Source organism: Vigna umbellata, chromosome 2 (genome assembly GCF_029865625.1).
Source record: "Vigna umbellata cultivar VRB3 chromosome 2, Vumbellata_1.0, whole genome shotgun sequence".
Classification (NCBI taxonomy): domain Eukaryota; kingdom Viridiplantae; phylum Streptophyta; class Magnoliopsida; order Fabales; family Fabaceae; genus Vigna; species Vigna umbellata.
This window is the reverse complement of record NC_142166.1, coordinates 14,760,902-14,772,921: the sequence shown is the minus strand read 5'-3', so window position 1 is coordinate 14,772,921 and position 12,020 is coordinate 14,760,902. Positions and strand designations below refer to the sequence as shown.

Below are 12,020 nucleotides of genomic sequence, written 5' to 3'. Positions count from 1 at the left end.
CAAGTGAGAACGAGAGAACATGAATGCTTCTCATCTGTTTCGGTTTTTGGGATTTTAGTTTTTCCGAACTTATATTTTGGATGAGGTATTGATTGCTGAGTGGTGGCAACTTGTTTAGAAAACAGTGTTTAGAACTAACAAGTCAGAAGGAAATCTAACAAGCACTCTTACTTAACATTTTTTTGAAAGTTCTTGAATGTAGGTTCTGATTGCTTTCGCATTTTTTTAATGTTAGCTAAACTATGTTACTATTTTTGTTGTAATATTGCATAGGAGTCACTGCAATGCCAAGGCCCCAGTCCAGCCACCCTTTGGACCCTTTAACTTCTGCTGAAATATCAGTGGCCGTGGCAACTGTGAGGGCCGCTGGAGCTACTCCTGAGGTTGTCAGCTACAGTATGATTTTTTTTTTTTGTATTTGTATTTTTATTCTTTGTTTAAGTGAAAGTTGGATGGTGCTGGAAACAATTAAATGAGTTCAAGTAGTGATTACTTATGATGTTTCATCTCCTTCCCGATTCTATTATATCTTACAGCTTAGAGATAGTATGCGCTTCATTGAAGTAGTTTTACTGGAGCCCGATAAAAATGTTGTTGCACTGGCAGATGCATATTTCTTTCCGCCTTTCCAACCATCATTACTGCCCAGAACTAGAGGAGGACCTTTAATTCCAACTAAACTCCCTCCAAGATGTGCTAGACTTGTTGTTTACAATAAGAAATCTAACTTGACTAGTATATGGATTGTTGAGTTGTCACAAGTACATGCTGTAACTCGAGGTGGTCATCACCGAGGAAAAGTAATTTCATCACATATTGTTCCTGATGTTCAGCCTCCAATGGTATGTTGGTCTTTACCTTATGACTTCTGATTCCTTTTCTAACCATCGTGTGGTACTTTATTGTTTTTAAATAATTTTACCCCTTAATGATGGTTTAGATTTTGGCAGACATTTTTGGAACCGGTCACTGAATGTGTTGATAGCTTTCTCTATAGTTAGTTGGCTTGCTTTTACTTATGAATGAGACTATGACAGTTTCCTTTATGAATAGTGAATAACAAACCTGATTAAAAAATTAAATTTAACCAAAATAATTTGTTTAGTGTTTCTACATATTTGTCACTATTTTTTTGGGTTGTCTGTATTGATCACAAAAAGAATTTAATCTAAAGATTTTTCAATCTATGCTTGCTCTACTTATATCTTTCACGTATTGGTTTTTTCAATCCAACAAACTACAAATTAAATGGTCAAAACTGCATGTCGCCCCGTTGCCATCAGTGGGAAATAACAGTGATTGATTTAGTGTATCGGTAAAGTTTAAATCTGAAATTGGATGTCCAAGTTTTGTTATTCAAGATAATTAGAAGTGTAAAGTTTTGAAAAGCTGTGAAGTGATTTATCTCTGCGCATATGTCCAACATTTTCAAGCTGCTGCAGTTTTAATATTCTACAAACCTCAATTCCTTAAAATTCTCTCTATATTCAGGATGCTGAGGAATATGCAGAATGTGAGGCTGTAGTCAAAAGTTTTCCCCCATTTATTGAGGCTATGAAGAAAAGGGGTATTGAAGACATGGACCTTGTAATGGTCGATCCCTGGTAATTTTAGTTGGATATTCATTGTTGATGGATCTCTTGTCTGGAGACATTATTATTCGTTCCCTTTGCATTACTTGTATTGAAACTTTTGTTCTGCATAACCCTGTCGCAGGTGTGTTGGTTATTATAGTGAAGCAGATGCGCCTGGGAGAAGACTTGCTAAACCCCTCATATTTTGCCAATCTGAGAGTGACTGCCCCATGGAAAATGGCTATGCCCGCCCAGTTGAGGGCATCTATGTTCTTGTTGATATGCAAAACATGGTGGTGATAGAGTTTGAAGATCGTAAACTTGTTCCCCTTCCACCAGTTGATCCCTTGAGGAATTATACTCCGGGTGAAACCAGAGGTGGCTCTGATAGAAGTGACGTAAAACCGTTGCAAATTATTCAGCCTGAAGGTCCAAGCTTCCGTGTCAATGGATATTTTGTTGAATGGCAGAAGGTAGATGTTAGGTTACTTTTTTTGAATTTGTCACTGGAAATGTCAAAAGAGTTGATTCATTGAAACTATAATTTGAAACTTGATATATATAACTTGCCTTTCTTGTTCATTTGTTAACAGTGGAATTTTCGTATTGGATTCACACCCAAAGAAGGTTTGGTTATATATTCTGTTGCATATGTTGATGGTAGTCATGGGCGAAGGCCTGTTGCTCATAGGCTGAGTTTTGTGGAGATGGTTGTTCCGTATGGAGATCCCAACGACCCACATTATCGGAAAAATGCTTTTGATGCTGGGGAAGATGGCTTGGGAAAAAATGCACATTCCCTCAAGAAGGTTTTTAGAATATCATATATGTCCTCTTGCTTCTTCTAATCTGACATTGTTCTCCGTGAATGGGACTTATAGTCTGAGCTCAATGTTTGTTGTTACAGGGATGTGATTGTTTGGGCTACATCAAGTATTTTGATGCTCACTTCACTAATTTCACCGGTGGGGTGGAAACAATTGAAAACTGTGTATGTTTACATGAAGAGGATCACGGAATTCTCTGGAAGCATCAAGACTGGAGAACTGGCTTAGCAGAAGTCCGAAGATCTAGGAGACTTACTGCATCTTTCATGTGTACCGTGGCTAACTATGAGTATGGATTTTTTTGGCACTTTTATCAGGCAAGTGGGTTTCATATCCTTTTAAGATAAATTAGCATACATCAATGCCATTTTAAGATAAATTTAATTATTGTTAAATTCACAAGCATCAGTATCTGATCACCCTTTTATATTATTGAAAGACTCCTCATCTGTTTATCCTTTGTATTTTTGGTTGAAGGAACTTTCAGCTTCAAATTTTGGTTTACTTTTTCATGCATTATTTTTATATTGCCGTCGTATGATATTTAACTCTGGAAAATGGTGGTGTGTGTTTTTTCAGGATGGAAGGATTGAAGCTGAAGTCAAGCTTACTGGAATTCTTAGCCTAGGGGCCTTGCTGCCTGGAGAGTTTAGAAAATATGGAACCATGATTGCACCTGGTCTATATGCACCAGTTCATCAACACTTTTTTGTTGCTCGTATGGACATGTCTGTTGATTCTAAACCAGGTGAAGCTTTGAATCAGGTAATTTGCATTTAGTTACTAAATTTTACTTTACGAGGTTACCGAACCAAAAAAATAACCGTAACCAATCCAAAAAATTGATAACCAATAAAAATCGAAAATTTTTGAATTCAGAACTGAAAAAAGACAAATTGAACCAAAATCAATTATTTAAATATTACTATATTAATTATTATTTCAATTATATACTAGAGAATACGTATATGAGACGAAAAGTTAATGTACCTAACTTGGTTCATACTTATAAAATAATATGTTTAACACATGAATGAGGTGGAGGAAGAGTTTACTTGATGGTGTGAATGTTACATTATTAGTTTTGAGGGAGAAAAGTGCTAAAGCCAAAAAGAGAAATTATTAGAAAAGCAATCCGTATACTAAGATTGATGTTTATGTTTTGAATTTCTTGCAATATTGTATAGACGTGTACAGCAGATTTATTAGGCTTATGAGAGGTAGATTCTAGGGATTATGTAGTATTTATGCCACAATGTATAGATACAACATAAACACATTTGTGTTTTGTTTTTTCCTTGGTTGTAAAAGTATAGTGTAATGTTGAAAAAACAAATATTTAATTATAGTTGACTAAAGAATGAAATTGTTCATTATCATATAAGATTAAGCCATTGTTTAAAAAAGATTAAGACTAAATACATATACTAAATTATATTATAAAGCCGCAAAACCGATCTAAATCAAATTAAAAAATTGGTTTGGTTTGGTTCGGTGTTTTTTTTTCTTTTCTTTTTTTAATGTTCAAAACAAACCGCACCAAACCGTATTACGAACCCCCCAACTAGGTTATGCTTTATCATTTTATGACTCTGTTAATAAACATTAATTTATAATAGAATTAACTTCTATTTTATCCTTTGTACTTTTTAAGTGCTAGATGAATCAATTTAAGTGGTCATTGCATACCTATTTTGATTAAAACATGAGTAAAGTGGTCATTGCGATAGTCCTAGTCTCAGTAAGTTCTCATCCTGCAGAAATATCTGAAGACCTTTAAAGCATATTTTCTCCAATAATGTTTCATCTTAAAGGATTATTGATTATAATTTTAGATTGAACTCGTCAACATTTATACACAAAACTCATTAAGTGCTCCACTTTTTCACCATGATTTATGTCAACTTCCTAATTTTTTATTTCATCCCAGCCCGAAGTTGCAAGTTTGTGATATCTCTCGTCCGTTCCTTAGGTATTCAGAAGCCTATTTTACTGTTATTTTAACGTGGAAATAACAGAATTGGATACTTTCGTGATTTATTTGTAATTTTACTTGTGAACAGCTTTCTCTTACTCCAATAAACTATTTATCAAATTATTTTCTACGCACACACTCTTACTCTTTCAAGATGTTTGGTAGGTTGTGGAGGTCAATATGAAAATTGAGGAACCAGGTGAGAATAATGTTCATAACAATGCTTTCTATGCTGAAGAGACTTTGCTTAGATCTGAATTGGAAGCCATGCGAGATTGTAATTCTTTGACTGCTCGACATTGGATTGTAAGTCTTCTGTGGGTTTTATAGCAAACTTCTGAATATCGGTGTTAAACTGTTCGTAATTTGATTGGTTTCTTCTGGAATATGATTTCTCCACATTGGTAATTTTGTATTTTGTCAAACTGTTGAATACTTGATTGCAATGATGAGAAATTGCTGTTACACAGCCTATACAATCATATCATATAAGTGTCTGTTAAATTTTTTTATTGGTTTCTTATGGAAGAAAACAATTTCAAATCGGTGTCTTTTGTACCTTGTGCTGAAAATTCTAGGTTTTATCACCCGAAAATGTTTACTTATTGTGGGTTGGCATCTTGCGTCCAACTTTCATTTAAAAGCAGGTCTTTGTATGTTATATTCGAACATGGTTCTAACTGTTTTTGACTTTTTGGGTTTTGATCGAGACCTGATAATATTTTAATAATTCTTCAGGTAAGGAACACTAGAACATGCAATAGAACTGGCCAGTTGACGGGATACAAGCTGGTACCTGGCTCAAACTGCTTACCGTTGGCAGGTTCGGAAGCCAAGTTTTTAAGAAGAGCTGCTTTCTTGAAACATAATTTCTGGGTAACAACATATTCACGTAATGAGATGTTTCCTGGAGGAGAATTTCCAAATCAAAATCCGCGTGTTAGTGAAGGACTAGCTACATGGGTTAAGCAGAACCGATCTTTGGAAGAAACTAATATAGTTCTTTGGTAACCCTTCCCACTTTTTTCCACACTCCTACTGGACTTCATGAAAGTATTCAGTTTAACAAAATTTGTAATGCTAAATTAGTAAAAGTGGTATGTTGAAGTGTGTAACTGCATCAAGCAATAGCCTGTTCAGTTTTTTATCTATTGTTTTATTGAAACGTCAAAAATTAGTTTCTTCATATTCTTTTTCCCTTTTACTTGAACGTTCCACCCTCGTCTTATTTTCTTCAGACTAACTGTTATTTTCAGGTATGTATTTGGAATCACACATGTTCCCCGTTTGGAAGACTGGCCGGTTATGCCAGTAGAGCACATTGGTTTTATGCTCACGGTAATTACTTGATTCAGTTGGTTGTTTATATGACTTCTGTCGAGAACTTTATGTGGTGGTTTGTTGATCCTTTTTTTATTTTTATTTTTTTACTTTCAAATGTTAGTGCTTGAATCCAGAGAACTTTGAACGGCACTGTAATATCAGTAAATTTTTATTTGGTATCATTTTGTGTTAAATGCTCACTGGACCACATCTTTTCCATCAAATGACTACTAATTTTAAGACCATCAATGCGTTTTTTGTCATTGATTTTTTGGAGTGTTGATCTTATTGGTTTGTTCATGCTACATATTTTCATTGCATCTAGAAGTTTTCCATTAGTCTGACCTACAAAGCTCCCTTTTGTGCAGCCTCATGGATTCTTCAATTGTTCCCCTGCAGTAGACGTCCCACCTAATACATGTGAAATGGATTCTAAAGATAATGAAATTAAGGATAATGGTTCTTCGAAGCCAATTCCGAGTGGGTTGACGGCAAAGCTTTAGGAAATTGTCCCACCAAAAGTTTGGGTATGGGTTGCTGGTAAGAGAAACTCAAGTACTATTTTGGTATCCCTGAAATATGAAGTTGAGCAATTTATATTTTTTTAATCTAGAATATTGATTAAGCTGTGAACTAAAATCGTGATCTCATTTATTCTGGAAAGCTTGTGTAGAAAGCTTGTTGGTAATATTCGTTTGATTTTCTTTGTACTTGAGAATCTGATTTCAAATTTGACTGTAGATGCTGGTAGTGAAACAGTGAATCTGACGTTATTATTTGGTTCAAAATAAATGGTTCGATACCGGGCTTCATATCAGGATTCAAGGTATTTGTATTGTGATTGCCTGTTCTTGTTCCCTTTTCACCCTGCGTTCCAAATGCGGTGATGGATGCTATTATTACGCGTAAATGACGTTTTAAAGCACATAAATCATTTTTTATCACACGAAAAATTATTAAAAAAAATAAATGAAAAGTTATTAAAAATAAAATAAAATAAAATAAAATAAAGATTTAATCATTTTGGAGGTCCCGCAAATTCGTGTCATTTGTATTTTGAAAGTGCTCAATTGGGTTTCTGTTTATGTAAAATTAAGTCAATAATGCTCGTATCGTTAATTGTTGTGGACAATATTAAAATTTGTGTCTTGGTCTTCTGACGATGTAATTTTTAGTGATGTGACACAATGTGGTGGAATTTATTTTATTTTAAGTTTTAAATACAAATAAGGACACTCAGTCTAGTGGTCGGTCGGTCACTCGTTCTAGTGGTCAGTGGGCCTGGTGGGTGGTCGGTCTGGAGTTCGATCACTCGGTCTGGTGGTCGGTCTCTTGGTACCACCAGACCGAGTGACCAAACTTGACCATTAGATCGAGTGACCGAACCCCAAGTCGACCACCCACTAGGTCGATCCACTACAAGGTCGAGTGGCCGAACTCCAGGTCGACCACCCACCAGAGAGGAGTGTGAAGTTCCACTGTCACGTGCTTAATCATTGCATAGTTAGCATGCCACGAGACAACAAATTTAACGCTGTCCAGTCCAATTAACGACAAGGTTAAATATAGATCATGATAAAAATTAAATTTTACTAAATATAGATCAATTATATTTATTAAGAAAAAAAATCTAAATAAATATAGAAAGGTAAAAAAGTAAAAAGTTTATATTGTTTTCTATCAATCAAAGTTAAATTAGCTTAACTTGTTAACACAATAATTTTATTTATAAAAATTATAAGAAACTTGTAAGCACTGACGTTGTCTTGTTCTAGATTCTAATGAACCATTTGTTGATAAAAAAATCATGATAAACTAAAAGAATTATTTTCTAATTAAAGTTTTTTAAAGTTTCAAGCTTGTGGATGAAAGAATAAACGATCTTTGTAAACTCGACATTAAAATTATCTTTATATTCATTCTAATTTTCTCTAAAAATAATAGCACATGATGATAAATTAAGACAATTTATAGATGTACCATCAATATTCATCTAATTAGTAGATGTAATTTGTCATATCCATAAATGAAACCACCTACTTTCTCTAGTTTAAATACTAAAAATTTGCAGAACAAAAAGTCAGAGACAATATTATTCATATAATTCATAGATTTATTTTCAACCGTACATAACTAACTCCTTAATTTGAAAAATAGTAGAAAAAAACATAATAAGATTTCCAAAATCATCCAAATAACTGTAAGAAAACTTCATAACTATAAGAAAATTCAAGAATGCAACTCTAAAATAGGATTTTATCAATATGGTAAACACTTTTCTTTTAAAATAACAATTTTCTTTTCTATAATAAGTTTTCTATTTTATATTAACTTTTTTTACTTCAATATGCAACCTATACAATGATTTAGCTAATAACAAACTATCAATATAGGATCACTTTGTGACTAACTTAACATCCATAAATTCAATACTTAAGAAAACAAAGAATTTATTAATATCCTCCATGATCATGGCCACATACACAATATGCAATAAATTCTTCATTAGAAAAGGAGGTAAATCATTTCAATGATTAATGTTAGCCATGTCCGTTTAGAAGTTGCACTAAAGGTGTTACAAGATTCTCATATAAGATCAAACACTCACAATGTTCTTGAATTTGATAAAAGTAATACAAGATTTTTGGTGTGGAGATGATCAATCTTAAAGAACTTTGACTTGTCAGAACACTTCTAAAAACACCACATAACATTGCTTCTCATTAATATCACATGCACCGCACCGTTTTTGTTTCTGTTCTATTTTTCTTTTCTTCCTTTATGGTTTCTTTTTCTATTTCTTCTCTCTCCCTATATAATCCTTCTATGTATTGTACAATAACACTGATTCAAATAACACAAAAAGGGTTATACAACTCTCTTACTCTATTTCCTTCCTGTACGCTTTTTTGGGTTGTTTCTCTTCTCTTTCCACAATGCATTTGCTGATATGCAGAAGCGACTCCGTGCACTTCCACAATGCACAGAGGCTTCTGTTGTTGTTCTTCTATGATGGTATCAGAGCTCTTCTTTGAAGAGCTTTGTTGCGCCAACCCTAATCTTTTTTTCTTTATTTTTTTTTCCTTTCTTTCACAGTTTCTTGCACAATGTCAGAAGATTATAATAGTTTTTCTAGTTTTCTTTATCTCTATCCTGGTGAAAGCCCAACCATTTCTCTTGTGTCTCCACTTCTTGAATCAAATAATTCTTATGCCTGAAGCAAATCCATGTTTACTTCCTTAAGTGCTAAGAACAAGGTCGAGTTTGTTTATGGGACTGCGCACAAGGAGGACGTTACTCATAATGCTTGGAAGAGGTGCAACAATATGGTGGTCTCTTGGCTTGTCCACTCTGTTTCACTTGAAATACGACACAACATTCTTTGGATGGACAACGCTCAAGCCATATAGGATGACCTCAAATCCAGTTTTTTTTCAGGGAGATCTTCTATGCATATCTGCATTGCAAAATGAAGCAGCTTGCTTGCGTGAAGGAGATAATACTGTCACAAAATTCTTCGTTAAGCCTCGTATCATATGGGATGAACTTGAAAATTTTTGTCTTGAACCGGCTTGCTCGTGTGGAATACCATGTTCTTGCACAAAGACTATGATTATTACCCAAATAAAGCATGAGGATCATGGTCTGCAATTTCTTCAAGGCTTAAATGAGCAATATGGTAACATTCAATCTCATGTCCTTCTAATGGATCCCATGCACTCTATTTCCAAGATTCTCATATGTTGTGCAACAAGAAAGACAAGTTATGAATAACACCTTTCTTAATGCTCTAGAAACCAAAAGTATGGCTGTTGTTCATTCTGTTTGATGTTCATATTATGGTAAAAATGGGCACACTGAATCTGTTTGTTTCAAGAAAAATGGTTTCCCTACCAACAAGAATTATGGCAATCGTAAGGCATGCTCTCACTATGGTAAAACTAGCCACACCATTGAGGTTTGCTACAGAAAACATGGGTTTCCTTCCTGGTCACAGACTTCACAATGGAAAAAGCTTCATGTCCAAAAACCAAGAAACCAAAATTGAGAGTCAAGAAGATGCTCCTGATCATGAAGTTCGGCTAGCACAACAACAATATCAAGGTTTTATGGCTCTTATCAAACCCACCAATGATACAGGGTCTGCATCCACTAACCAAATCAGTTCTATAGTCTCTACCTCCACTACTACAGGTAAAACCATTCTTGGTCTTGATTCACACAAAGACAAAGGTAGTGTCCCTTGGATTTTAGATTCTAGTGCAGCAGATCATAATGTCTGTTCTCATAATCATCTACAATCCTATGAAAAGATTACCTCAATTACTATTAATTTACCTAATGGCATGTAAACAAAAGCTACTCATAAAGGAGCTATTCAGATTTGTGACAATCATTCTAAAAGACGTCCTTTTCATTCCAGACTTTTGTTATAATCTTATCTCTATATCTAAATTGGCTGCACACAATCATATATGCCTTACCTTTACTAATACCATTTTTTCTATTCAGGATATGACAACAAACAAGAAGATTGGTTCAGTTAATTCTCATGCTGGTTTATACATATTTCGTGACTACAACAACATCAAGCGACACTCTTTCAACTCTGTAGATAATCACCAAATATGTAAAGTTGGATGTAATAATCTTTGTCATAATTGCTTGGCTCATATGTCTGATAAATGTTTAGATATTTTAAAACAAAAATACCATTGTTTTGACTTTAGAACTGATAACTGCAATGCTTATCATGTTGCTAAACAAAAGCGTCTCCCTTTTCCTCCCAATACTTCATATGCTTTACATCATTTTAATGTTATACATGTTGATATTTGAGGACCTTACTCTATTGCTTCTTTACATTCTCATAGATATTTTTTAACCATTATTGATGATCATACTCGATATACTTGGGTACATTTGATGAAAACTAAATCTAAAACTCACAAACATCTAATTCATTTCATTTCATATGTTGAAAACCATTTTAAAACTACCATAAAGGTCATTAGGTTTGACAATGGCAGTTAATTTAATATGCATGATTACTGTAAGACTGATGACATAGTTCATCAAACATCCTGTAATGAAACACCCCAATAAAATGGTGTTGCTGAAAGGAAACATCAACATCTTCTAAATGTCACTAGAGCTTTAATTTTCCACTCTAACATTTCTATTCAGTTATGCTCTCAATTATGCTACTCTCCTTATTAATATCATGCCTACACCTTTTCTGCAAAATAGTTCCCCTTATGACAGGTTGTATCAAAAAGATTTTGATATTAGTAGACTCAAAGTGTTTGGTTGCCTATGCTATGTCATCACCCTTCAAGCTAATAGGAAGAAACTTGATGCTTATGCCAAGCCTAGTCTCTTTTTTGGGATCCATCCTACTACCAAAGGTTACATAACTTATGAGCCTAGTCTCTTTCTTGGGATCCATCCTACTACCAAAGGTTACATAACTTATGATTTTGACAAACATGATATTAAAATATCTAGAAATGTTATTTTTTATGAAACTGATTAATACCACTGCTTCTCATTAATACCACGTGCACCACACCATTTTTGTTTCTGTTCTATTTTTTTTCTTCTTCCTCTGTATTTTCTTTTTCTATTTCTTCTCTCCCCCTATATAATCCTTCTCTATATTGTACAATAACACCGATTCAAATAACACAAAAAGGGTTGTACGACTCTCTTACTCTATTTCCTTCCTGTACGCTTTTTTGGGTTGTTTCTCTTCTCTTTCCACAATGCATTTACTGATATGCAGATGTGACTCCATGCACTTCCACAATGCACATAGGCTTCCGCTGTTGTTCTTCTATGATGACTCGCTAGAAAATTTGTCATTATAACTAGATGAAGGGTGGTGCGATTGTGGGAAGTTCCAAAATTTCACCTTCCAAGTTCTCATGTTCTTGTTGCGTGCAAACATGCTCACCATTACTTTGACATGTATATCAATCTTATGTATTGGTTGGATGTAGTGAACAACGTTTCTGATATTTATTCAGAGAGTTTAGACATGAAAATTATTGACTAACCCATCAAGGCCCAAAACTCTACCCCAATCTAGCAACAAGAAGAAGTTCCAGAGGTTGTCCAAAGTCATCACGAATTAGAATTAAAATTGATATTCACAAAGAATGTCAACAAAGAAAACGTTCTTGTAGTTACACTTTCACAAGAAATTAGTATTCATAGAACCCTGATCTTAAAGGACCAACTTCCCATAATTAATTATGTTAAAGTTTTCTAATATGTCATTACAGTCAATAAATAAATACTACTCACTTGTAGTTTTCT

At 34.1% G+C, this 12,020-nt stretch overlaps 1 protein-coding gene across 1 annotated transcript; it reads left to right on the top strand.

The window, feature by feature from the left end:
• Nucleotides 1–266: 266 nt before the first annotated feature.
• On the top strand, nt 267–6,516 carry LOC124845771 (spermidine copper dependent amine oxidase 1). Its single transcript, XM_088106263.1, has 11 exons — nt 267–383; nt 537–842; nt 1,492–1,604; nt 1,717–2,047; nt 2,168–2,383; nt 2,482–2,718; nt 2,981–3,166; nt 4,542–4,682; nt 5,115–5,383; nt 5,633–5,714; nt 6,068–6,516. The coding sequence occupies exons 1-11, from the start codon at nt 285–287 to the stop codon at nt 6,200–6,202; spliced, it is 2,115 nt and encodes a 704-aa protein (XP_087962389.1). The 5' UTR covers nt 267–284; the 3' UTR covers nt 6,203–6,516.
• Nucleotides 6,517–12,020: the final 5,504 nt, after the last annotated feature.